Source organism: Tursiops truncatus, chromosome 6 (assembly GCF_011762595.2).
Source record: "Tursiops truncatus isolate mTurTru1 chromosome 6, mTurTru1.mat.Y, whole genome shotgun sequence".
In the NCBI taxonomy this organism is placed as follows: domain Eukaryota; kingdom Metazoa; phylum Chordata; class Mammalia; order Artiodactyla; family Delphinidae; genus Tursiops; species Tursiops truncatus.
In genome coordinates this window covers 7,472,816-7,500,092 of record NC_047039.1, presented here as the reverse complement: position 1 = coordinate 7,500,092, position 27,277 = coordinate 7,472,816, and the positions used below count along the sequence as shown (strand labels likewise).

At 38.5% G+C, this 27,277-nt stretch overlaps 1 protein-coding gene across 2 annotated transcripts in view; it reads left to right on the top strand.

Annotated features, from left to right (window-relative positions):
* The window catches only part of GLRA3 (glycine receptor alpha 3), a 156,704-nt gene that overhangs the window by 111,198 nt on the left and 18,229 nt on the right, over positions 1-27,277 (top strand). For both annotated transcript variants that reach the window (XM_019932312.2, XM_019932313.1), the window contains exons 6-7: positions 11,143-11,280; positions 13,356-13,570. In XM_019932312.2, coding sequence (XP_019787871.1) covers positions 11,143-11,280; positions 13,356-13,570 — 353 coding nt within the window. The remainder of the gene's footprint in view (positions 1-11,142; positions 11,281-13,355; positions 13,571-27,277) is intronic.

Below are 27,277 nucleotides of genomic sequence, written 5' to 3'. Positions count from 1 at the left end.
TTACTTTTACGATTTCCTCCTGGTATAAAGTATACCTGATGACAGGGGTGACCATATAATTTATCATCAAAATGGGGACACTTAGGAGAATAAATGAAGGGCACCACATGTATTTAAATTTTTATATCTTTGTAATATGTATTTATTAACTGACATGATTTTTATATTAGTGGATGAGTATCGTTCTAGGTTTTTAAATATAATCCTTCCTAAATCAAACCAAACTAATTTGGAATCATCTTTAAAGCTGCAATTTTGGTACTAAATTTGAAATTGTTGACACCATTAGTGGATCTTGCTATATAGACTATAATGGTTTTATTAAGAAAATAATCTGTGTGCAGTTGAGATAGCTAAAGTACTTGATAATTTTAGAGCTTAATTTTACTTTTCTTTGTATTGAAGTAGGTAACTAGTTCAGCCCATATATTTTTACAGATATTGTCTCTGTCTTTGTCTTGAGTACCTTTTATCAAAAAATGTTTTTATAGAACAAAACTCAGTCAAATTAGTTGCTTTTATTTAGGAATCTTTTAAAATTCTTCACCTAATTCACACGCTGGAAAATAGGCCTTCTGAATTCCATTGAATTTCAATATAAGTTATCCAATTAAAAACAAGCAGTCCATCAATGTAATTTTCTCATAAGATATTCCAAAGCACATTTATTAAATAAATAAATAAATATTGTACAGCATTTGAGACTTCAGTGTTCTCCCTTAATATTATAGGGATTAATCTCAATGTGTACCTGTCTAGAAACATCATATTTATAATTCCAATCTGATAAAAAGCTTCAGAGTCTAAAATTTTAGTGCTCCATTCATAACATAATTTGATTAAATATTTCCAACTGATTTTGAACAAATGCAACCGAAATTTAGAGAACCTTTTTACTGAGAGTTCAATACCATTGCAGAATATATAAGTTCATTTTTAAAGTACTTTCTAATGTTCAAATTTAAAAAAAAATTTATCTGATGGCAAGCAGTAAATAGAGAAATGTGTTATGCCATGATGAAATGTAATTTTTAATTCAACATCTGCTTTGTCACACAGAGAATTATAGTTCACTTAACTTGACGTTCCTATAAAAATGTAAAATTTAACAACTATCACTTCTCTTCAATTGATGGAATGGAGCAGAGCTTATGGATGTAAAATAAATCATATATCCATCGTTACTAATTTCAAGAATACTGCATCTCCATAGATTTTTCAATTTAGTAAGAACATAATTTTTAACATGGTGATGAGTTCCAACAAATATTTTATTCAGATCCATCACAAACAAGTGACATTTATTTTCAATGCTGAACTTTTTAAATGAATTTAACAGACCTTACAATAGAATTTACAGTGACATCACATACTTCATCCTCAACACATGTAATTCCAAAAGAATTAGATTTAAAAATCAAACTCATTTAAAATCATTTTAACCAATTTTCTCTTTGAAGCAGGAAATGATACTGAAACAAAACTGCCATCATTTAATTGCTTGCAAATTTCCTGTTATGCGCTTTTCCAAGAAAACCTGAAGTCAAAAAAGAGTGAAATTAATTCAGAAAAATAATCATTCGATCTAAATAAAAATTCAGTTTTCATAGAGTGATACGTAAATGCTCCCCCTGCAAACACACTTATCAAATGATCATCTTTGGGCAGTATTCCAAAAATGACTGTATCTTTTGAAATAGATGCTGGTATGTTTTCAGCTCATTTGTGTCTTGTGGCTTTTATGTGGACAGTGCTATCCTTGTAGCCCCTTTCGTGAATGGTAAATATAAACAACATTTTGTTCAAGTTGCACCTTCACCATCAACTTTTTGTGTGAAATGGAAATTTGGTGCTTGCTTTTTCAGTAAATATTGAATTCTTTTAGCCATTGCAGCTAGGAGAGTTTATTACAAAATATGAGTGTTGCCAAATAATAAAATAAATGGTTGTAGGTTTTAAAGCATTCGGGTTACTTCCTATATGATCCTTAGCAGTACTAAGCTAGTAGTACTAAGCAGTACTCAGCTTTCAGTTACAACTAACATAATTTTCTGTGACACTTAGGCACTTTGACACTTCACACATGTCCCAGGTTTGTACACCAAGTGCCCAGAGGGGGGAACAAAGGTGAAAACTACTGCCACTACTGCGATCAGGAGTTAGCTGCCCTTGAAATGTTAGTTACTGAAGGGGTCTGATAAAGATAGAGGGACCATTGCTGAAGCGGGCTGTTTTACAGGTTTAACCTAATATTTCATACTCTATTATACTGTGGGAGAATCTAGAAGTAAAATTGAAGATATACCAAACCAATAATGATGTATTTTCGAACAATGATTAATAATGATACCCAATCTAAAAATGAAGAATCTAGAACAACTGATAAGTCAGAGAGGACATAGGGGAGGAAAAAAAAGGTAATCTAGGGCTGTTTTGGCAAACGAAGATGTACGGTTAGAATTCTTGTAACCAATTGACTCCTTTACTAAGAGAAAGGAAGAAAAAGGGAAATCCTGGAAGACTGAATATTTTTTCTCTTAAGACACTAAGCTCTCAAAAAACAACTGAGTCATCGTTTTAAAAAATAAATTTATTTTATTTATTTATTTTGGCTGGTTTTGTTCGTTGCTGTGCACAGGCTACTCTTCGTTGTGGTGCGCGGGCTTCTCATTGTGGTGGCTTCTGTTGTTACGGAGCACGGGCTCTAGGCACGTGGACTTCAGTAGTTGTGGCATGCGGGCTCAGTAGTTGTGGCTCCTGGGGTCTAGCACTCAGGCTCAGTAGTTGTGGCACACAGGCTTAGTTGCCCTGCGGCATGTGGGATTTTCCCAGACCAGGTCTCAAACTCGTGTCCCCTGCATTGGCAGGCGGATTCTTAACCACTGTGCCACCAGGGAAGTCCCTGAGTCATCTTTAAGTCTACCCCAATCAGATGGGATGGAGGCATCATATTAAGATACAAACAGTTGTAAATAATTGAAAACAAACACCCCTCTATTTTTCACATCTGAGAAGAGTAAATTTTTAATTTAACACTGCTACACCTGAATACTTGTTACAGTCTTTCCTCTGGAAGACTTTATCTGATTCTCCTTCTGCTCCCGTACTCCAGCTTAGTTTAGACCCCTTTCTGCACTCACATAGAACTCCACTTATTCTCTATCAGACTCTTCACAGTCTGTTTATCTGTTTTATTGTCAGCTGCCACTATTCTACAAGCATCTTGACTGGAGCTGGGCAGTTCCAGCCATTTACCTAGGTACTTATATAGGGTAGGAACTCAACAATTATTTATTAAATTAATGAACTAGTTAAATTAAGTCCAGGGCAACATTTCGGTAATAAAATTTTTTCTTGTTGGTAATATTTGAATATTTTTATAGATGAGATTTTTTGAAAATAGAGTTTTTAGAGCAGTTTAAGGTTCACAACAAAATTGATCAGAAATTGACAATTTCCCTTACACTTCCCTACCCACCCCGCACATGCACATCCTCTGCTAGTGTCAACACCCCACACCAGAGTGGTGTGTTTATTACAATCCGTGGACCTACATTAGGGTTCACTCTTGGTGGTGTGCATTCTCTGAGTTTCGACAAATATGTAATGACATGTATTCCATTGTAGTATCGTACAGAATAGTTTCACTGCCCTAAATATCCTCTGTGCTCTGCCTATTCACTTCTTCCTCCCCCAGATCCCTGGTTACCACTGATCATTTTCCTGCCTCCATAGTTCTGCTCTTTCTAGAATGTCATGGAGTTGTAGCCTTTTCAGATTGATTGACTTCTTCCATTTAGTAAGATGCATTTAAGGTTTCTCATGGCTTGATAGCTCATTTCTTTTTAGTGCTGAATACTATTCCATCATCCGGATGTACTGCAGTTTACTTATCCACTTACCTGCTGAAGAATATCTTGGTAGCTTCTAAGTTTTGGCATGTACAAAGCTGCTATAAATTTCTGTGTGCAGGTTTTTGTGTAGACATATGTTCGACTCATTTGGTTTTCAACTCCTTTGATTGCTAGATCCTATGGTAAGAGTATGTTTAATTTTATAAGGATCCACCAAACTGTCTTCCAAAGTGGCTGTACCATTTTTTCATTCTCACCAGCAGTGAATTCTTGTTAGTCCACATCCTCTCGTCAGTATTTGGTGTTGTCAGTATTCTAGATTTTGGTCATTCTAATAGGTGTGTTGGTTTCTTGTTGTTTTAATATGAAATTCTCTAATGACATAACAAGAATTTTTTAAAAGATTATAAATTTATATCTCCTGATATCTTATACAAGCCCCCTACCATTTCTTATGTTTAATTAGAGTTTTTAAAAAACTATTTTCTTGGGCTTCCCTGGTGGCGCAGTGGTTGAGAGTCCGCCTGCCGATGCAGGGGACACGGGTTCGTGCCCCGGTCTGGGAAGATCCCACATGCCGCGGAGCGGCTGGGCCCGTGGGCCATGGCCGCTGAGCCTGCACGTCCGGAGCCTGTGCTCCGCAATGGGAGAGGCCACAACAGTGAGAGGCCCGCGAACCGCAAAAAAAAAAAAAAAAAACAAAACTATTTTCTTATCTAATGTCAGAGAAATTGGGAATTTGCATGAGGGCTTTTTTACAGAGGGCTGGAAAAGATCGCAAGGAAAAATTACAATTCTTTCAAATATTGCAAACTTCCACAGCATATTAACTGCATATCTATTGAACCCATTTTTTGGTGCTTCAAACTATGATTCTTTATTTAAATATATATCAGGAGTGTATTTTCTAAGATATTTGCGTGCACAAAATTATACACATTTAAAAAAATTCTGCATACATCCATTGCAAGCTCTCCACTCGCCAAAGTTGATGAGAAGTCCAACATCATAAATTCTTCAGGACGCCCCCTCTTTCATAGTGTTAGGAAACAGTGTCTGGGTTTATGTGAGTCTTGAACCAAAGTCTGTGAGGCTATTATGGCCATGCTGCCGCTTCTCCACATGGACATCAGTGTCGTCACCAGATGCTGAACATTGGGCTGCGTTCTGCTATGGCCTACTCTCGACTAGCCCCAGAGGTACCACTCAAGAAGTTCAGGCTCCAGAAGCTTTTTCTGCACCTCAAGATTATACCTACATCTTACTTTCCCGCCCCACAGGTATTCACACTGCTATGGCCCACTTGATGTTCTACACCCCCCTCCCCCCAGTTACAGTGCCGCATGCAATTGGCACAAGTTTTTGATGTTTATACATGCTTAGATAGCTTTCTACACTTTAACTTTGATTCCTTTGATCAGCCTGTCTGTTTCTTTAACAGTAACTAATCCTTTCCTATTCTTTTTTTTTTTTGCGGTACGCAGGCCTCTCACTGCTGTGGCCTCTCCTGTTGTGGAGCACAGGCTCCCAACACGCAGGCTCAGTGGCCATGGCTCACGGGCCCAGCCGCTCCGTGGCATGTGGGATCCTCCCGGACTGGGGCACGAATCCACGTCCCCTGCATCGTCAGGCGGACTCTCAACCACTGCGCCACCAGGGAAGCCCTCCTATTCTTTTTTTATAGTGTATTTTAATTAGATTTATAAGGCTATATTCAATGATATCATAAAATCAGAGGGCTGGAAAAGGCTTTGGAGTTCATCTATTTTAACTAACACAATGATTAAGGGTCTCATAACATTCCTGACAGATCATTTCCTAGCCTCTGCTTGAGGGAAACTTGTTACCTTACCAATTCCACTGTGAAATTCTTTTAGAACATTCTCACTTACACTTATTTAGCTGAAATGTGCCTTCTTGAACTTCCTGTTTGTTACTTTTCTGTCTTCACCTTTCTCTTTCCAAGGTGAAAATTCTCTGATCCCTCCTATAGCTTTTTTTCCCTTTATATATTATCTCCCTTGATAATCTCAGATAGTCTATAATTTTAATATCATCCTTAGGTGACTCTCAAACTTATAACTACAATCCTGATCTCACTTTCAATGTATAGGTCCGTGATTTCAACAATTTTCAACATATAAATCAATGTTCAAACTTGTTAGCCACACCTGCGTCTCCTGCTAGCATCTTAAATTCAGTGTACCGCCAAGTAAACCCATCAGATACAAACACACAAGCACATCTTCCTCCTTTCCCTTTATCTATTTCTAATTCAAACAGTCAACCTCCTCGTACATGTTACATACTATTTTAGGTACTGGAAAAATATGTCAGTGACTAAAATACAATAATCTCTGCTTTTATAAAGTTTAAATTCCAGGAGGCTAGATAAAAAATAAAAACTTGATGACTATATACCATGGCAGGTAAAGAGTAGTTCAAAGGAAAAAAATAAACAGGAAAGGGTAATGTAGACTCATTGGAAGAAAAGTATTTTATAAGATGGTCAGAGAAGGCTACTCTACTGACATGACATGTAAGCAAAGACTGTGGCATAGCTACTTGTCAGTGACTTAGACTTGAAACTTTGAAAAGTTCTTTAACTTCTTATTTTCCCTTAACTATATATTTAATTAATTTCCAAGTTTGACAAAATGATCTACTGAAGTATTACCTCTACCTTATATTCCTGAAGAACCATTGAGGAAGAATGAAAATTTTTTCTTTACCTTCTCAAGAATGCAGATAAACTTGTTAAAATTTAATTTATTTTATTGTGTTCAAAACACTTAGCATGAGATCTACCTTCTTAACAGATTTTTAGGCGTACAATACATTATTGTTGAGTGTAGGTATGATGCGATACAGCTGATCTCTAGAACTTATTCATCTTGTTTGACTAAAACTTTATGCTTGTTGAGTATTCTCATTTCCCCATCCCTCAGCCCCTGACAGTCACCATTATATTCTTTAATTCTATGAATCTGATAATTTAAGATGCCTCATACAGGTGAAGTCATGCCGTATGTATCTTTCTGTGGCTGGCTTATTTCACACGGCACAATATCCTTGAGCTTCATCCATGGTGCCGCAAAAACTAAAAATAAGACTACCGTGTGATCCAGTAATCCTACTTCTGGGTATTTATCACAAGAATTGAAATGAGGATCTTGAAGAAATACTAGCACTACTGTGTTCATTGTAGCACTGTTCACAGTAGCCAAGATGTGGGAACAAGCTATATGTCCATTGACAGACGAATGGACAAAAAATGTAATATATACATACAGTGGGGTACTATTCAGCCTTTAAAAAGAAGGAAATTCTGTAATATGGGGGGAAAAACCCTTAGTTTCTGAAGGTGGTAGTTTCTTAAATCTTGGTTGCAGTGTGAAATTGGAAACCATAGCAATGAACTCTTCTTTTTTTGTTGAAGTATAATTGATTTACAATATGGTGGCAGTTTCAGTTGTATAGTAAAATACAGCAAAATAATCTGAAAAAAATATGAATATATAACTAAATCACTTTGCTGTATATTTTTCAATGAACTCTTCATGCTCTTGTAAATTAAAATCTGTTTGTGTCTTGAACGTTAAATGGATCTTTTGCCTATGCATAATTTTTAACATCATGCTTTGATCATTTGGAAAACATTAGCTTAATGACTTATTCAGATATTCCAAACATTGACACATAACATTATACAATATTGAAAAGTCACATCTGTTAATATCACCACTGAGCTCATCAAAAAATCTTTAAGTATTGGGAAAATAATTTTTCCAAAATTTAATGTTAAATAGAAAGCTCAAAATCTACCATTGACAACAAATACTGTCAGTTGTTTCCCTCAACACGATAGGTTCACTCACTTCTTTTATTTTCAAGAAAATGATTGGCCATATACCTAATTGTAATAACCGCAGTTTGCCAGTCATTTTTTTTTTCAAGTAAAAATGGTGTTTCGAGCAAAACCAGCTGGTTTACTTGCAAATCAATCACACCAGTGCTTTCCCTTAAAAGAACCATCGTGTTACAACGTGCAGCTGAAGTGCTTTATCCGTACTTCCCATTTTGATACCCAGAATAGTAAAAGGACATTTATATAAGGGTCAAAATTTACTAAGATTATAATTGTTATTGGTTCATCAAGGATTGAGGACATTCTTAAATAAAATGGCATTGTTTATACTGCAAGATACGGCAGTAAAGAATACAATAACCACTAGCACAGTCTGCAGCCACCGCTTTTATTCTAAAGCACTAGAAGTTTTACTTACTGTGTTTTCACCATCTGGACCAATGTCAACACAAGGAAAAAGGCAGATAATGTCTTATGAATATGAAAGCAGTTGGATTTTGTGAATCCCATGAGAAGGTTCTACTAGAGTAATGTTTCTAAAGCACAATTTTTGTCATGTCACTCCCCTGCTCAGAAGATTTCAATTGTTTATCATTGCCCACAGGGAATTTTAAAAAATCAAACTTTGCAACCTGGAGTGTAAATTTTACATAATCTTACATTAATTCATCTTTTCATTCCATATGCTTCTTCATGCAAACTGGCTCTAGATAAATAAAGTTATTGCTATTCCTATTATAAACCTTGGGAGTTTGTGGTTTCTTTCAACCAATTATACTGTTTCCTTTGCCTGAGTGCCTCACCGTCTCTCACGTTCTTTATATGCTGGTCTTGCCTTTTTTCAAGGTGCAACTCAAATGAGGCTTAAATGGCTATTATAGATCCCTCTTCTGAAAGCACATAGCACTTTGAACCTCCCCCGTGCCACTTATTTTCTACCTGGTAATAGCACCTCACATCCCATGAAACCCAGTAGGATGCCTTATATATGGTCTGTGCCGAACAAATACTTGTTGAAGAAACAGGTGTTTGCTTGCATTGAGTCATTTGTTTACACGTTTCCCTGCAGCTACCCTATAAGATTGTTGGCTGAAGGTAGGGTTAATGCTTTTGTTCCCTCAATGAACTATTCCTTGTTGTGGAACTCATTATGGTACAAGGCCATTCAGCTCACAGCCTCAATCTCATTAGCCGGTCTCTTCACCTTGGCAATTCTCAGAATTGTATAAAGTTCTGCCAACCAAAAGCATAAGGATGCTAAAACACTGTGAACTGTGTAGAAAAGTACTGATTTTTTTTTAAAGTTATGTTTGAAGGCTTATTGAGGCAAAATTACCATTTAGTTAATTTCCTTGAACATCCACTTAGTTACTTAGAATAAAAGCATTACCACCTAAAATTGTCATTTCACTATTTTCCTTCTGGTTTCAAACTTAAATATTTTATGGACCTTAAGGAAATAGCATAGCTTGATTAGGATATGCCCATGCCTAAATCACTTAGTGTGCATGATTATTTGACACAAGAGCAAGCTGAGTATGCTGTCTATAAATTGCATCAGAGACTAACTAAGCCTTGTCTTTGAGGGAATTTCAGAGAGCTACTTTCTTTTCACAGAAAACCCTAAGAAAAACTTAGAACATAAAAACAAAACAGGGTTTCAGTTCATTTCTCCATTTATCTGTCTAAATTGGGAAATATCTCACATATTTTTGTCTTCGGGGATTGCACGTATGGAAGAATAGGGTACTTGTCTTACCTGGAAGTAAATAAGAATCAGTGCCTATTTTCCTTTTGATCCTTGAGAAATGTGCATCTGTTTTCTCTTTAGGTAAGATGGTATAGACAATGGATATATCAAAAGACTTACAAATAAAAGTGAAAGCCTTCTATTATTAGCCACCAAATCATTAATTGCAGGGTTCAATGAAATGTATTCCAGTGTAAGCAAGTCAAACATAAGTCCTTGCTGTGCTAAGTCCAATGGTCTAGAGGACAGTCTTGCAGGTCTTCTTATCTGTCCTGGAACCAGAATTCCCTTCAGTGTCCCCTTCAGTCTGGAGGACTTTACAACCTCTACCAAAGAATTCCCTTCAGTGTCCCCTTCAGTCTGGAGGACTTTACAACCTCTACCAAATAGCGCTTGCTCCGTAATGAGCCATCATACGGATGCTGCTGCTGCTAAAGCCACCTTCCCCGTAGCTAGTGGAGTGGATGTCGTGAGGTGTGCCCACGGGTCAGGAGGGTGGGCTGGGCATCTGGCTCCAGTCACTATCACCACAGCTGGATCAGATTCAGCTCTTTCGGAGATGTCCTCCAGGTACTGTGGGAGGAAGAAGGACGATCAGTTCCCTTCCAGACACCTCGCCCTGCTCAGCCTAATCTTCCCCGCGCCAGCTGTTTCTAATCATGCACACAGCCCCTTGTCGACAACATTAGCTACCAGAGAATTTGTTTGGGACACTTTCCCTTGTTTGCCGCTTGCTTCATGCACCTAGAGCTTCTGCTTCCTTTACCTGGCCCCTTGCCTTAGTTCAAAGGCCAGACTGTGCTTCCTTTCTTCCTACCTCCGGGGCAGCTGTGAACTCTGACCACCTGCAATCTTCCCCGCAGGTGAAGTTCCCTTGACTCCTTCTCTGCAACGGCCTTCAAGTGCACCTTTCAACAGCTTCTCACTCAGAGGGAAGAAAAAGATCAAATTCTGCTTTCCTTAGATACCATTCCTATAGACAGATGACATTTTAATTTGCTAAAAGATGCTGGCTTATTACAAAATATATTCGTGAATTCTAGTCAGAATTCACTCATGCTATGTGCAAGAGTTTATCCCTCCACAAACGTGGATTTTCTTTGTATACCGATTTTCCCTGAACAGCAGACATTTCTATCTAAAATATCCTTTTGTCCATTTTGGGACCCGGGACGTAGAAGCAGATGCCATAAACTGAAATAGTTAATGATTAAACCAAGAAAGGTATCAGCTCTGGTTTGTTCCCTCCATGGATGTTATAGTTTAGGTCATTTCCTAACCCGTGACAATTTCAGTTTTTGTTGAAGGGGTCCTGAATAATTTGAGAAAAGGTGAGGAGAGATCTAATGCAGTGGAACCAAAATGAATTGCTGAGTTAATGCAGTAGCTGCCCATTCCAAGGAAAGAATGTATATGCCTATTCTTTAAGGTTCCTACATGCCATGCCATACTTATTATTAGCCTACTACATTCTCTTACATTATTTGATAAATATTCTGTATGAAAAGACTTCAGTAGACTGGAATTGTGCCATGCATAGCTCAATCAATAGAGTTAAGGTGACACTGTTTGGTCTTCCCATCCTATGGGAACACTACAAGTGATTATTTTAAATTTCACTCCTTTGAATGCCCTTTTCGCTATAAATATTTTTATTATGTTTTGCCTAGTTGGGTACACAATGAATGATCTCATTTTTGAATGGCAAGATGAGGCACCTGTACAAGTGGCAGAAGGACTCACTTTGCCCCAGTTTCTGTTGAAAGAAGAGAAAGATTTACGATACTGCACTAAACATTACAACACAGGTAGGAGTTGAATGTTCTTCATTACACTTATGACTTGTGGTTTTATGATATTCAGATGTTTCTTAATTATAGCGCTAGGTTAATTATTTTAACAATTTATAGCTGAATTTTTTTTATAGTCATAGAGCAGAGAATGGATGTCTTTGAAACTTACGGAAGCTTTGACTCATCACATCTTGTTATATAATTGGTTTGTATGGAAAAAAAGAAATGCTTGGTGTTCAGTTATATTTAACTAATTTCTTTTGTTGTGAAATGCCTATAGTTACATAGTAATGATGTTTCCAAAAAAGTTCCTTTAATTTCTATGTGAGCGATAAAATGTACTTTTTAACTGTCCTGTAGCTGTAAACATTGTGTTTGCTTAAAAAATGAAAGAGGTCGCTTTTTTTTTAAGGCTCCACTTGCCTAAATTTTTAGTTTAGCCACAATGTCATGCATTTCAAGATATTGTTACTAAGCACCTGCTACTCACATTGACACAGTAGCCTTTTACCTTTGAGAATAAATATCAGATACAGTCATCAACATCAAAGACTGCAAGATTTGTACGTTCATGTTATTTGTTCACTTCTCTCACAACTGGAACTGGCTATTTCCGTAATATCTCTTCTAATTGCCTAATCTACAAGTTCCCTTAAACTGCCCACAGATGATGCATCACTCCAAAGTGGTGAGCGCGTGGCCTCCCACTAGCATCTGTGGCTGCTCTTATTATTTCCATATAGTAACTATGATTTTTCTTGGGCTCAACATTTCCAGAATTGTGACCTGGCCTTTCACTATATAGTCAGCCCTCCATATCCATGGGCTCACATTCAAAGATTCAACCAACTGGGGATTGAACATATTGGGAAAAAAAATTCTAGAAAGTTCCAAAAAGCAAAGTTCTCCCTGTACCATTTGTTAAGGAGACCATGCTTTCCCTGTTGAATAGTCTCAGTCCTTTGTCTAAAGTCAATTGACCATAAATGATCAGTTCTTGACTTTCAATTCTATTCCATTAATCTGTATATCTTTACTTATGACAGTACCATATTTTGTGATTATCGTAGATTTGTAGCAAGTCTTGAAATTGGGAAGTGTGAGTTCACCAAATTTGTTCTTTTTTTCCCTCAAGACTATTTTGGCTATTGTATGTCCCTTGCATTTTCATGCTAATTTTAAGATCAGCCTGTCAGTTTCTGCATAAAAGCCAGTTGGGATTTTGATAGAAATTGCAATAAATTTGTAGATCAATATGGGAAGTATTGCAATCTTAACCATATTAACTCTTCTGATTAATGACTACAAAATGACTTTCTATTTATTTTGATCTTCTTTAATTTTGTTCAACTGTGTTTTGTAATTTTTAGTGTAGAAGTTTTATACTTTTTTGTTAAATTTATTTCTAAATATTTTATTTTATTTGGTTCTTATAAATGGAATTGTTTTCTCAATTTAATTTTTGGATTTTCCATTGCTAGTGTACAGAAACACAATTGCTTTTTGTATACTGATAGTGTATCCTGTAACCTTGCTGAACTCTTCAGCTCAAGTAGATTTTTAGTGTATTCTTTAGGATTTTCTAAATACAAGGTAATGGCTTCAACTTATAAAGATAGTTTTACTGCTTTCTTTTCAGTCTAAATGACTTTTATTTAATTGTTTGCCTAATTACCCTGGCTAGAACCTCAAGGTACAGTGTTTAAAAGAAGGCATAAAAGCAGACACGAATCAAGTGAAATAATAGACATTTTAGTACTTTGCAAGTATGAAGTGCTAATCAAATGTGAAGTAATAAGATTATATATTATTTCCTGAAATAGTACACTGTTCTATTACATTGCTTCTAGGTGCTAACAGAAAAATGAGAAAACTATTTTTCAGAAAACAATTTGCATATATGATTTGGGATCCCATTTCATTATAACTTTATAATTATACAGAAATAATAGTTATATAATTTCATTATAATTGTATAATTATACAGAAAGGTGTAGGGCAAAATTATGATGAAAACAAAATTGTGACATTTGCTGCAATAACAAAGACCTATTTTTACCAATTACTGCATTTATTTCACAACCAATTAGGAAAGTTTACATGTATAGAAGTGCGATTCCATCTTGAACGACAAATGGGCTACTATCTGATCCAGATGTACATTCCCAGTCTCCTGATTGTCATTCTCTCCTGGGTTTCATTCTGGATCAATATGGATGCTGCTCCAGCCAGGGTAGCCTTGGGAATAACCACCGTGCTGACTATGACTACACAGAGTTCAGGATCACGAGCTTCCTTACCAAAGGTAAGTGCGCTGAATGGGCACACACGCATATTTGCACTAATATGTATATATATCATTATCCATTTTGGCCAGATCTTTTTCAGTAGTATTTACAGTTGGTCCCTGATTTACCATGGTTCGACTTAACGATTTTTTTGACTTTTATATGGTGTGAAAGTGATAGGCATTCAGTAGAAACCACACTTCGAGTTTTGAATTTTGATCTTTTGCTGGGCCAGTGACGTGTGGTATCTGCTCTCATGATGCTGGGCAGTGGCAGCTACAGCTCCCGCCAGCCACGTGATCAGGAGGGTAAACAATGATACACTCACAACCCTTCTGTACCCAGACAACCATTCTGTTTTCCACAGTCAGTACAATATTCAATAAATTACATGAGACAGTTAACACTTTATTATAAAATATGCTTTGTGTGTTTTAAAGATGTGCTGAAATAAAACATAGGAATACCTTTTTATGCATTTAGCAACATAGCAATAGAAAATTATTTTCTTTTTCTAAATGAAAAAATTTCTAAGAGAGAAATTTCTACTGTCTAAATTAAGTAATCCTGTCTGACCTCCAACAAGCTTCACTATTCTTTTCATTACAATGATGTACGTTAATGTAATAAAATCATATTCACTTTCCTGGTGCGTTTGATGCTATCTCCCTGCCATGCCAAGTAAATTATAAATCTGCTGTCATGGCTTCCTTACCCCTTACTATGAATTGCATCCTCTGGCTCAATTTATTCAATTAAAAATGTCTAAATAAATAAAAGTTGATGGCAGGATATTTTATCACTAAAAATGTTACTTACTATCAGGAGAACTTGATATTTAACAATGCTCACTGTGCCTTGCTAAGATTTAATGGTTGTCTTTCAAAATAAGGTTTACTTTTATTAACACATAATTGTATTTTCAAAATGATCTGTATCAACTAGTGTTTTATAAGATATCATCCAAATGAAAATTGTAAATCTGTTTATAAGATTAAATGCTTTTCTATATACGGATAAATGTCTCAAGGGCTCTGAGTAATAGTTGAAGTTCCATAGTCAATTTGTAAATGAAATTGCCAGTTTACTCATCGATTTTTTTCTCCACGAGCTAAACAGAAATGAAAGCTCATTCATTCCGTAAGTTGTTATCCAGATAGTGGGGCACTTTAGTGATTCATTTAAGGAAATTACAGTTTCTGTGAGGCAGAGCAAAAAGGCATCTGGATACAGAGATGAAAGCAGAATTGGGAGAGCATAAAGGTTTGTGTGGAGGAAACAGAAATGAAGAAAGCAATAAATTAAAAAAACAGAACAGAGACAGGAGTTTTTGTTGTTGTTGTTGTTTTTAAGGAAAGAAAGGTCTGAGATGACTTCGTAGTTTTTCTCAAGAAGTTTTTTTTAAAGGCATTAATTTCACCGTGATCTCAGGGAAGGAATAAATTTTCAATCATTAGCTCAAATACACACATAGATATATACAAAACCTCTCCATCTCTCAGATCATAGAGACACTGGAAATATGATAACAGATTTAAAGAATTGATTAGCAAACAGATATCTTAAGAGTTGGTGATTATATCATCTTAGGCTTTGTGATAGTTAAGGAATGGGTTATGTACAGACGTTATGTACATTAGAATTCAGGATGACAGATGCTGAAGTCCCAGAATAAACAAGAATTATCCTATTGGATGAGATCATTCAAAAGAGTAGAATTCTCTTGAAAAACGCAATCTTGATTCTGCGATTTGGAAAGGCAAGGGGCGAGGGCTCACACTTGCATTTAGGAATAGGAGTCTGAAACCATGCACCTTAAGATCTGCTCTTCTCAACCTCACAAAAGAACCCTCAAATGCCTGAAAATCTTGCCACAGAAACATCCACCATTCTCATACTGACAAAAATCCAGGAAGGAGGAAAACAAAATTAAATTCAGGAAAACAATAGGGGATTATCAGACACAGGAGGAAGAAACAATAAATCACTAATTTATGATAATCGCTTAGTGTTCTGTCCAGGCTCTCTGCCAATGCATCTCTTGTAGATAAGAAGGAGCTTGGAAATTGGTCAAGTAAGACCCAAAGTAGAAAATCTCAGAGAATGTACTTGAGCCAACGCCTTGTGAACTACAGACCTGAGATTCCTCGCTGATATTTCCTGTTGCACTGGCTTCTGCAGTGTCATAGATCAGACATGTAATAGCCCACAGCCAGAAGACTCCTGTGATTCATTTCTTGGAACTTGGAGCAATCTGGCATTTCCGCAGTGCCTGCATTAGGTGGCCAGAAGAGGGTGACAATGGATCCCGTGGCCAGCATTTTTTCAAAGTTGCAAAACTTAGGAGCACTTCCTAACATTGTGTATTTGGAGGAGAGTGAGTGAGAAAAAATGGCAGTGATCATAGAGCCATGTCGTGGAGGGTTTTATAGAAGTTGGTAAGGATTAAGTTTATTTTGGATGGAGTTTGGAAGAATCTTAATAGGAAGAGGTAAAAATGGAAACAGAGATACTACCAAGAAAACTATAGCTCAGAGCAGAGGATGGTCTGGCTAGATTGGTAGTCGCAGAGATGGAGAGTAGCAGATGGATTTAGAAAGAGGTAGTTTTTTTTTTTTGAGAAAATCTCAAATAGAGATGAAATAGACAGGGTTTGCTTATGAACTGGACTTTGAGGAGTAAGGGAAAGGTGGGAGTCAAGGGTAGCCTTAGGCTAAGTAACTGGGCAAGTAGTGGTAATAGTTACTCATGGGGAAGGCTGGGGGAGGTAAGAGTTCTATGGTTGAACATGTTAAGTTTGAGATGTTTATGACGGTCACATGGAATCATCGGAAAGGACACCCAAGGCTCAGACTTCAAGGAGTAAACTACAGATGCATAGGGAAGCAGACCAGAGATGGTTCTTCTAAGAGTAAAAGAAAGGGGGAAAGAAGATGTATTTGTGGTTGGCCCTCCTCCTCCAGTTGGAAATGGACCTGCATATTCAAAGTCCCTTCTCTCCTTTCCTCTTCTAGGTCCATCTCTCCCCCACACGCAGAATAGGTTAGACAGCTCAGTTAAAAGCTAGACGCACTCACCCCAAAACTTTCCCCCAAACTCGTTGAGATTCCTAACATTTTGTGATTTTTTTTTTTAGATGTGAAAAGCAATCCTCCTTGGGAGAATTAGATTTTAATCAGGGGTCAAAGAGAGGATAGTATTAGTCACTGAACTATATTTGAGTATGTATTTGATTTACACTGATACATAGTTAAGATCCTGGCACTGAGGGAATTATATTTTTTATTAAGTGTAGGGATGGGTAAGAATAGAGAAAATCATAGGAGGGACAAAATATCATTTTAATTTGTAAACTATGATTCTAGAAAGAATTGCTTTAGAAAACTCTGGGAAGATCTGGGTATACAGCAATATTTTTCCCCATTCAATTTGTTTGTGAAACCCACCAGGAGTAGCTTTTTGAGAGGACAAACTATCTCTTACATATTTTTATCCTCAGAGCCTAAATCAGTACATGATATGGGTCTATTGAGTAAATGTCATGCAGATAATTTAAAGACAGTGTGAGCTTTTAAACTTTACTCCATAGTTAACTTGAAAAGCAAGAATATGCCATTTTTTCATCTCTCTCAAAAAGAATGTAAAAACTCAACTGAATTACTCTTATGTAGAATCATATATTCCCCTGAGAATCACCAAATTAATGAAAAAGAATTTAAATATTGCCATGTATCTACTGTACAGTGTAATAAAAACATTGGTTCTTAGAAAACATAACAATAGCTTTCACATTGTTTTTTTTTAACATCTTTATTGGTGTATAATTGCTTTACAATGAATGGTGTGTTAGTTTCTGGTGTATAACGAAGTGAATCATCTATATGTATACACATATCCCCATATCTCCTCCCTCTTGCGTCTCCCTCCCACCCTCCCTATCCCACCCCTCTAGGTGGTCACAAAGCACTGATATTAAGTTTTTATTCTTCATAAAGACACCAACTATAGAAGTGATTACAGCTGTCAGAACATATAAATCTAACTGCTATATTTATATTTGGATGCCATGATTGTGTGGGCACACAAAGATCTACATGACATTACACAGAAAAGACGGGATGGGAAGGAAAATGAAGTATTTGTATTCACTACTCTGTTCTTTTCTAATTAGCTCTCATTCTTCTCAAAAAAAATACCCTGCAGTTTTAAAGGAGAGTAAATTGTAAATATCAGCGGTAATTAAATTGGGCAACGGGCAATGGATTCCAATCTTTATAACCAGGATAGTTAATCATGATAAAATCCAATATACACATATTCAGGACACCAGAAGCAGACTTTCTCTGTTTTCTAATAACATTGCAAAGTAGAATAAATGCAGATTTTTCTGGAAAAAAAAACTTTCTTCTGGAAAGAAGTCTACAGAACCTATGATGCTTATATTCCTTTCCCTACATTATAAAACTTAATTTTTAAAAAAATTATTTATTTTTGGCTGCATTGGGTCTTCGTTGCTGCTCGCGGGCTTTCTCTAGTTGCGGCAAGTGGGGGGCTGCTCTTCGTTGCGGTGCACGGACTTCTCATTACGGTGGCTTCTCTTGTTGCGGAGCACGGGCTCTAGGCGTGCGGGCTTCAGTAGTTGTGGCTCGTGGGCTCTAGAGTGCAGGCTCAGTAGTGGTGGCGCACGGGCTTAGTTGCTCCGTGGCATGTGGGATCTTCCCGGACCAGGGCTGGAACCCATGTCCCCTGCAATGGCAGGCAGATTCTTAACCACTGCGCCACCAGGGAAGTCCCTAAAACTTATTTTTTAGAATGAAAAGGATAAAGCCTTGCAGTAAACCAGCTCTGCACATTCAAGTGGTAATTTATCAAGCTAATCTGGTCCCAGATTATCACATGGCAAGTAGTCAATGGTCTCCCAGCTCATAAAAACACTTCATTATAGTTAATGTGAGAATGTTGCTGGGGAGACTTTCATTGTATTTCTGAGGATACAATGTTTCCCTGATCTAGTTTTGCTTCTGCAGAGCAACTATTTTGTTTTTATGCGGTAATTACTGTGCTCATAACTCCTTTTCTACATTGTCTTTTAGGAAGCTGATTGCTAGATTTTCGGATCAGAACCAACAAACATATAGGACCTTACAGCATGTATTTTATGTGCTGACTTCACTCTTAACTCTCAGATAAAAGTTGAAGAGGCTGGAATATTAAGATACAGAGAGTTATTTCTACTTAGTGTGTTCACAGTTGTTAACTTACGGTGGTAGCTTCAGTAGAAGCAGCCTAATAACCAGGTGATATATTGATACAATAGTAGTTGAGTTTATGGCTCTTTAGCCAGATTAGCTGTCTTTCGATCCTAGCTTTGCAGCTTGGTAGCTGCCTTAGTCTGTTCAGGCTGCTATAACAGAATACCATAGATGGGCTGGTTTATAGACAACAGAAACTTATTTCTCACAGTTCTGGAGGCTGGGAAGTTCAAGATCAAGGTACTGGCAGATTCAGTGTCTGGTGACGGCCTGCTTCCTGCTTCATAGCTGGTGATCTACTAGCTGTGTTCTTTCATGGTGGAAGGGGCAAGGGAGCTCTCTGAGGTCCTTTTTTTTTTTTTTCCTCGGTACGCGGGCCTCTCACTGTTGTGGCCTCTCCCGTTGCGGAGCACAGGCTCCGGACGCGCAGGCTCAGCGGCCATGGCTCACGGGCCCAGCCGCTCCGCAGCATGTGGGATCTTCCCGGACCGGGGCACGAACCCGTGTCCCTGCATAGGCAGGCGGACTCTCAACCACTGCGCCACCAGGGAAGCCCTCTGAGGTCCTTTTTATAAGGGTCCTGATCTCATTCATGAGGGCTCCACCCTCATGACCTAATCACCGCTCAAAGCTCCAGCCTCCTAATACCATCACTTTGGGGGCTTTAGTTCAACACTGGGACTTTGAAGGGACACATTCAGTCTATAGCAGTAGCTATGTGACAAGTTATTTTACATGTCCCAGTCTCCTCATCTTTGAAATGGGAATAGTTTCCTCAACTATTCTGGGGATTAAAAGTGTTACTACTAAGAATACTCAGTAGTTTCATGGACACTACTAAGAATATTCTTGGCATGTTAGTTATTATAATTATTTCTGTAATAATAAATGGCCGATGATGGCAAGTCACTTCACATGGTTCAATCAGTTGAACATTATCTGAGAGCCCATAGTATAACGAGCACTGTGTTGGGTCCTAGAAATACAAAGGCAAATAAGATCTGGCCCTTGTCTTAGCTCACAAGATATATTAGCCTAAAAGGAGAAAGATATGTAAATAGATAATGTTGATACAGTGGGGCCAGGTCAGTAATAAGATGAATTGTTTGTTGTTTGCTATCAACACATAGTTTGCTAAAATATCAATATAGATCTTTCACCTTGAAATCCTCAAGAACATACTCATTTTTGAATCCTCCTAACCAAAGTTTTTGGAAAATAGCCCTTAGGGATTGTGGAACAGAGTCATTGGCTGAAGGGGGGACATTTAAATGATGCTATCCAGCAGTCACCTTATAAGAACTACCCACAGATAAACATCGTTACAACTGTGATGAGTGACCTGAGACAAGGGTTCTAGGAGCAAAGCAGAGGTAGGAAGGCAGGAAGGGGCTGTACGGTTCTGGGCATTTGTAGAAGGTTTCCCTGAGAATGTCGTTTTTAAGCTGAGACCTGAAGAATTAACCAGTAGTTACACAAAGGAAGGAATGTTCCAGACAGAAGTTAACAAGGAGTTCAAAGCTGCTGAGTCAGGATGGAGCTTGTCAATCGCTTTCAGGTGCCAAGAACTGAAGGAAGGAAAGTAGAGCACAGTAAGCCAGTAAGAAAGTGGCCTGAGATGGTAACTGTCAGATCTGCAGAGAGGCCTTTGCAGATCATCCCCAACTAACACAGCCCCCCTCGCACTGTCCTTCTCTTCCCATTACCCTATTGCAGTTTCATTCTTGCAGTTCTCTTAAATTATCTTTATTTATGTGATTATTTTTTACTGTATGTTTTCCCCCACTTGAATGTAGCTTCAATTAAAGATGTATCTTGTCCGTCTTCCTCATCTCTGTAACTTCAGCACTAGGAGAAACTGCGAAACAGGTTATTGTGGTGGAGATCAGTGCAATGGCAGTAGGAGAGGACAGAAAATGATACATTTGAGAAATAGCAAAAAGGTAGGATTCCCAGGCTTGGGTCTTTGATATGAGAGAATCCTAGATTTGGAGGTGAACAACCACGAACAGCATACCGCCTTTTCACCAGGAGGAAGTGGCCGTTGTGTGTGTTTGCTGTTCATTTGGCTGAGTCTGGTAGGGATTCATAGGTTCTTTTTAAGTCAGATTAAGTCTGAGGTGCGTGTGCCATCCAGAAGGTACTGTCAGGTAAGAACGTGGTTAGAGAGGGGTTCAGTCAGGAAATGGAGATTTGCGGCCCAGAGCACAGAGGAGGAACTGAATCCATGGAAACAGGTAAGGGCTAGAAGTGAGAAGTGTCAGTGTGAGAATAGAAGGGGCACAGGCCATGTCTCTGAGGATCTCAGGAAGGGGAGGAAAGGCCCGCGGAGCCAAGTGGGGTTGGGTGGAGGGAAGAAACCCGGAGAATGTGGGTCAAGGAGCCACAGGAAGAGCGTGCTTTGAGAGAAGGAGGTGGTCTTCCACACGTGGCTTTGGATTGGTTTCCAAGACAACAGTCTTCCTGCCTGGTGCATCTAATTAGCAGATATTCAGGTTTCATTTTCTCATACTCATATGTCCAAGGAGTCACACTGAGGAGAGATGGTTGCTTAAAATAGAGTCAGGGTTCCAACAGCACGGTGGACAATGGGACTTCAGCAAGGTGGTCCAGAGGGATGGGCTGGCTTAGAGTGAGACTGCCTCAAAGGACAGAGGTGACAGTGGGTGGAAAGAAGGTGATATTCTGAGTCACAGAGGGAGTGAGTCGTGTGTTGTGAATACATCGTGAACGTGTTGGCGTAGGAACTGCTGCTTTATTTTGAAGTTACTAGCGCTAGAGTTCCAAACTTCCCAGGGCCTGTGCTTGCTGTCCGTGGAGGGGCAGAGACGATGGAGGAGAAAGAGAGTTGAAGTTGGTGATGGGAGTCAGGAGAGGATGAGGAAAATAGACTTTTCAGGCTCAACGCTCAGGTACGGATCACAGGCAGCAGAAGGCTGGCTGCACAGATGATGTTTGCATAGGTCTATTGTCATTGAAAACAGTCATCGGGTTCATTTGGAAGTTAAATATCTGATTTAATCTCTTTGGTCATGTTATTATAGATCCAGGTTGTTAAAAAATGCACACACACTCTATGAGTTATATTCTTCCAGGAAGGGTGTAGCTTGAGACTGTGCCTTTGAAAGCTGTATTATATCTTCCAGGACTGTATGTATCTGAGGGCAACCAGAAATTTCTGACATAATTGCAGAGCTCATGAGATTTAAATCTACACTTTACAAAGAGCTGGACACTCAGCACAGCACTAGAATAAATTGAAGGCATACATCTCTTTGCTCAGTAGAGGTCATTCTGATCAGTAGAAATCACACTTAAGATGCAGGAGGACTGACATGGCCCGCCTGAGCTGAGGTGTTGGCAGCAGCCATTCCGCACTAGTAACTCCGGTCAGAAGAGCTGGGTGCAAGGCCTCTGCACGTGGCCCCCTGTGAGCAAGTGAAACCTGACTAAGCACAAAGGGGGAAAAAAAAAAGCCATCACAGAGCTGTGACTATTTTCAAGGCTAATCTTTTTCTCTGTGGAACACTGCCTTTGGGGCAAAACAAGGAAGAAGCAGGTGATTCTAATGTACAGCGCAGGACAGCCACTGCAGGCCAGCTTCTCCAACTCTGAAGGCATGCCAGTCATGTGGCTGACAAGGTCTTGATGATCCGGCTGGGTGTCAGGCCTGAGCCTCTGAGGTGGGAGAGCCGAGTTCAGGACATTGGTCCACCAGAGACCTCCTGGCCCCATGTATTATCAATCAGCGAGAGCTCTCCCAGAGATCTCCGTCTCAACGCTAAGACCCAGCTCCACTCAACAACCAGCAAGCTACAGTGATGGACACCCTATGCCAAACAACTAGCAAGACAGGAACACAACCCCACCCATTAGCAGAGAGGCTGCCTAAAATCATACTAAGTTCACAGACACCCCAAACACACCACCGGACACAGTGCTGCCCAAGAGAAAGACAAGATCCAGCCTCATCCACCAGAACACAGGCACCAGTCCCCTCTGCCAGGAAGCCTACACAACCCACTGAACCAACCTTACCTACTGGGGGCAGACACCAAAAACAACGGGAACTACGAACCTGCAGCCTGCGAAAAGGAGACCCCAAACACAGTAAGGTAGGGAAAATTAGAAGACAGAGAAACACACAGCAGATGAAGGAGCAAGGTAAAAACCCACAGACCAAACAAATGAAGAGGAAATAGGCAGTCTACCTGAAAAAGAATTCAGAGTAATGATAATAAAGTTATCCAAAATGGACAAATTTATAGAAAAGCACAACCTTCTAAGACTGAACCAGGATAAAATAGAAAATATACACAGACCAATCACAAGCACTGAAATTGAAACTGTGAATAAAAACCTTCCAACAAACAAAAGCCCAGCACCAGATGGCTTCACAGGCGAATTCTATCAAACATTTAGAGAAGAGCTAACACCTATCCTTCTCAAACTCTTCCAAAATATAGCAGAGTGAGGAACACTCCCAAACTCATTCTATGAGGCCACCATTACCCTAATTCCAAAACCAGACAAAGGTGTTACCAAAAAAGAAAACTACAGGCCAATATCCCTGATGAACATAGACGCAAAAATCCTCAACAGAATACTAGCAAACAGAATCCAGCAGCACATTAAAAGGATCATACACCATGATCAAGTGGGGTTTATCCCAGGGATGCAAGGATTCTTCAATATATGCAAATCAATCAACGTGATACACCGTACTAACAAATTGAAGGAGAAAAACCATATGATCATCTCAATAAATGCAGAAAAAGCTTTCAACAAAATTCAACACCCATTTATGATAAAAACTCTCTGGAAAGTAGGCATAGAGGGAACTTACCTCAACATAATAGAGGCCATATATGACAAACCCACAGCCAACATCATTCTCAATGGTGAAAAACTGAAACCATTTCCACTAAAATCAGGAACAAGACAAAGTTGCCCACTCTCACCACAATTATTCAGCATAGTTTTGGAAGTTCTAGCCACATCAATCAGAGAAGAAAAAGAAATAAAAGGAATCCAAATCGGAAAAGAAGAAGTAAAACTGGCACTGTGTGCAGATGATATGATACTATACATAGAGAATCCTAAAGATGCTACCAGAAAAATACTAGAGCTAATCAATGAAATTGGTAAAGTAGCAGGATACAAAATTAATGCACAGAAATCTCTTGCATTCCTATGAAAAATCTGAAAGAGAAATTAAGGAAACACTCCCGTTTACCATTGCAACAAAAAGAATAAAATGCCTAGGAATAAACCTACCTAAGGAGACAAAAGACCTGTATGCAGAAAACTATAAGACACTGATTAAAGAAATTAAAGATGATACAAACAGATGGAGAGATATAACATGTTCTTGGATTGGAAGAATCAACATTGTGAAAATGACTATACTACTGAAAGCAATCTACAGATTTAATGCAATCCTTATTTAAGTACCAATGGCATTTTTCACAGAACTAGAACAAAAAATTTCACAATTTGTATGGAAACACAAAAGACCCCGAAGAGCCAAAGCACTCTTGAGAACGAAAAACAGAGCTGGAGGAATCAGGCTCCCTGACTTCAGACTATACTACAAAGCTACAGTAATCACGACAGTATGGTACTGGCACAAAAACAGAAAGATCAATGGAACAGGATACAAAGCCCAGACATAAAGCCACGCACATATGGTCACCTTACTTTTAATAAAGGAGGCAGGAATGTACAGTGGAGAAAGAACAGCCTCTTCAGTAAGTGGTGCTTGGAAAACTGGACAGGTACATGTACAACTATGAGATTAGATCACTACCTAACACCGTACACAAAAATAAGCGCAAAATGGATTAAAGGCCTAAATGTAAGGCCAGAGACTATCAAACTCTTAGAGGAAAACATAGGCAGAACACTCTATGACATAAATCACAGCAAGATCCTTTTTGACCCTCCTCCTAGAGAAATGGAAATAAAAACAAAAATAAACAAATGGGACCTAATGAAGCTTAAAAGCTTTTGCACAGCAAAGAAAACCATAGACAAGATGAAAAGACAATCCTCAGAATGGGAGAAAATATTTGCCAATGAAGCAACTGACAAAGAATTAATCTGCAGAATATACAAGCAGCTCATGCAGCTCAATATCAAAAAACCAAACAACCCAATCCAAAACTGGGTAGAAGACCTAAATAGACATTTCTCCAAAGAAGATATACAGACTGCCAACAAACACATGAAAGGATGCTCAACATCACTAATCATTAGAGAAATGCAAATCAAAACTACAATGAGGTATCACCTCACACTGGTGAGAATGGGCATCATTAAAAAATCCACAAACAGGGCTTCCCTGGTGGCACAGTGGTTGAGAGTCCGCCTGCCGATGCAGGGGACGCGGGTTCGTGCCGCGGTCTGGGAAGATCCCATATGCCGCGGAGCGGCTGGGCCCGTGAGCCATGGCCGCTGAGCCTGTGCGTCCGGAGCCTGTGCTCCGCAAGGGGAGAGGCCGCAACGGTGAGAGGCCCGCGTACTGGGAAAAAAAAAAAAAAAAAAGAAAAAAAAAATCCACAAACAATAAATGCTGGAGAGGGTGTGGAGAAAAGGGAACCCTCTCACCCTGTTGGTGGGAATGTAAATTGATATAGCCATTATGGGGAACAGTATGGAGGTTCCTAAAAAAAGTAAAAATAGACCTACCATATGACCCAGAAATCCCCCTTCTGGGCATATACCCTGAGAAAATCATAATTCAAAAAGAGTCATGTACCCCAGTGTTCATTGCAGCTCTGTTTACAATAGCCAGGACATGGAAGCAAGTTAAGTGTCCATCGACAGATGAATGGATAAAGATGTGGCACATATATATAATGGAATATTACTCAGTCATAAAAAGAAATGAAATTGAGTTATTTGTAGTGAGGTGGATGGACCTAGGGTCTGTCATACAGAGTGAAGTAAGTCAGAAAGCGAAAAACAAATACCGTTGGCTAACACATATATATGGAATCTGAAAAAAAAAAAGTTCTGAAGAACCTAGGGGCAGGACAGGAATAAAGATGCAGACATAGAGAATGGACTTGAGGATACGGGGAAGGGTAAAGGTAAGCTGGGACGAAGTGAGAGAGTGGCATGAACATATATACACTACCAAATGTAAAATAGATAGCTAGTGGGAAGCAGCCGCAAAGCACAGGGAGATCAGCTCAGTGCTTTGTGACCACCTAGAGGGGTGGGATAGGGAGGGTGGGAGGAAGACACAAGAGGGAGGGGATATGGGGATATATGTACATGTATAGCTGATTCATTTTGTTATATAGCAGCAACTAACACAACAATGTAAAGCAATTATACTCCAATAAAGGTGTTAGAAAAAAAAGATGCAGGAGGAGACCCAGAGGGTCCCTTTGTTGGCATATTTCACATGTAAGTTGACACCATTGGATGTGGTGTAAGTTGACACCTCTTTTGAAAAGAAAATCAATTCATTCCAAGGTATTACCAGAGTGTCCCTCCAGAAAGTGAATTTCCATATGAATCATCACCTATGGCTCACTTTTCCCCATGTTTTGACATTTTACACCTTCATTTATCTGCCCATTCACTCACACATGGGTCAAACAACACTGTGGCGGAGAACAAAACAGATGCCATCTGTCTTCAGAGACTTCACACTCTAAACAGAAAGAGAACAAGAAACAAGCAATTACAATGCAATGTGTTCAGGTAAGCGCAGGTTTCCTGGGATTCTGAACCGGATTTGGGTGAAGTTTAGTGTGAGACCTGAAGGGTTAACTGGGTGTATGTAGGAGAGTGTCCTTTTTTTTTTTTTTAGAAAAAACACATAATGTTCAGGGCATCATGTCTGCATATTACACTCAAATAATTCAGGCAGAAAAGCATATAAAGATGGAGATGAGAGGGAGAGAGGGAGGGAAGGAGGGAGGGAGGGAGAGAAATGTAACTTAATGTTAACAACTGCAGAACTTGGGAGTTCTTTTTACTGTTCTTGCAAAGTGTCTGTAGGGTTAAAATTATTTCAAAATAAAAAACATTTTTCATGAAGAAAATAAGGAGCTACAAGTTCAACAGCATTATCTGTTTCAATATTACTTCATACTTTTTCAAGCATTCTGCTACCCTAAAGGTATATTTCAATGTTACTGCACACTTACCAAGCATGATACTATTCTACCCTGAAGGTAAAATTACATTTCATCTTATTTTCTTTCATCATACATTTGGTCTAGCGCTTCATTTGAAAAAACTTATTAGGAAAAAATACACATTTTAATGTATGACTAAAACATAAAACTTGCAGAATTAATTTCTGAAAAATTTTTAAGTAAAAAAATGTTTTAAGTAAAAAAAAAAAAAAAAGAAATGTTACTTCATTGCTTTTTTTTCCCAAGCTGGTATATAAATATTATAATTCATTATTGTGCTCAATGGAAGTGACAAGTCAATTTTCTCGCTGTTTCT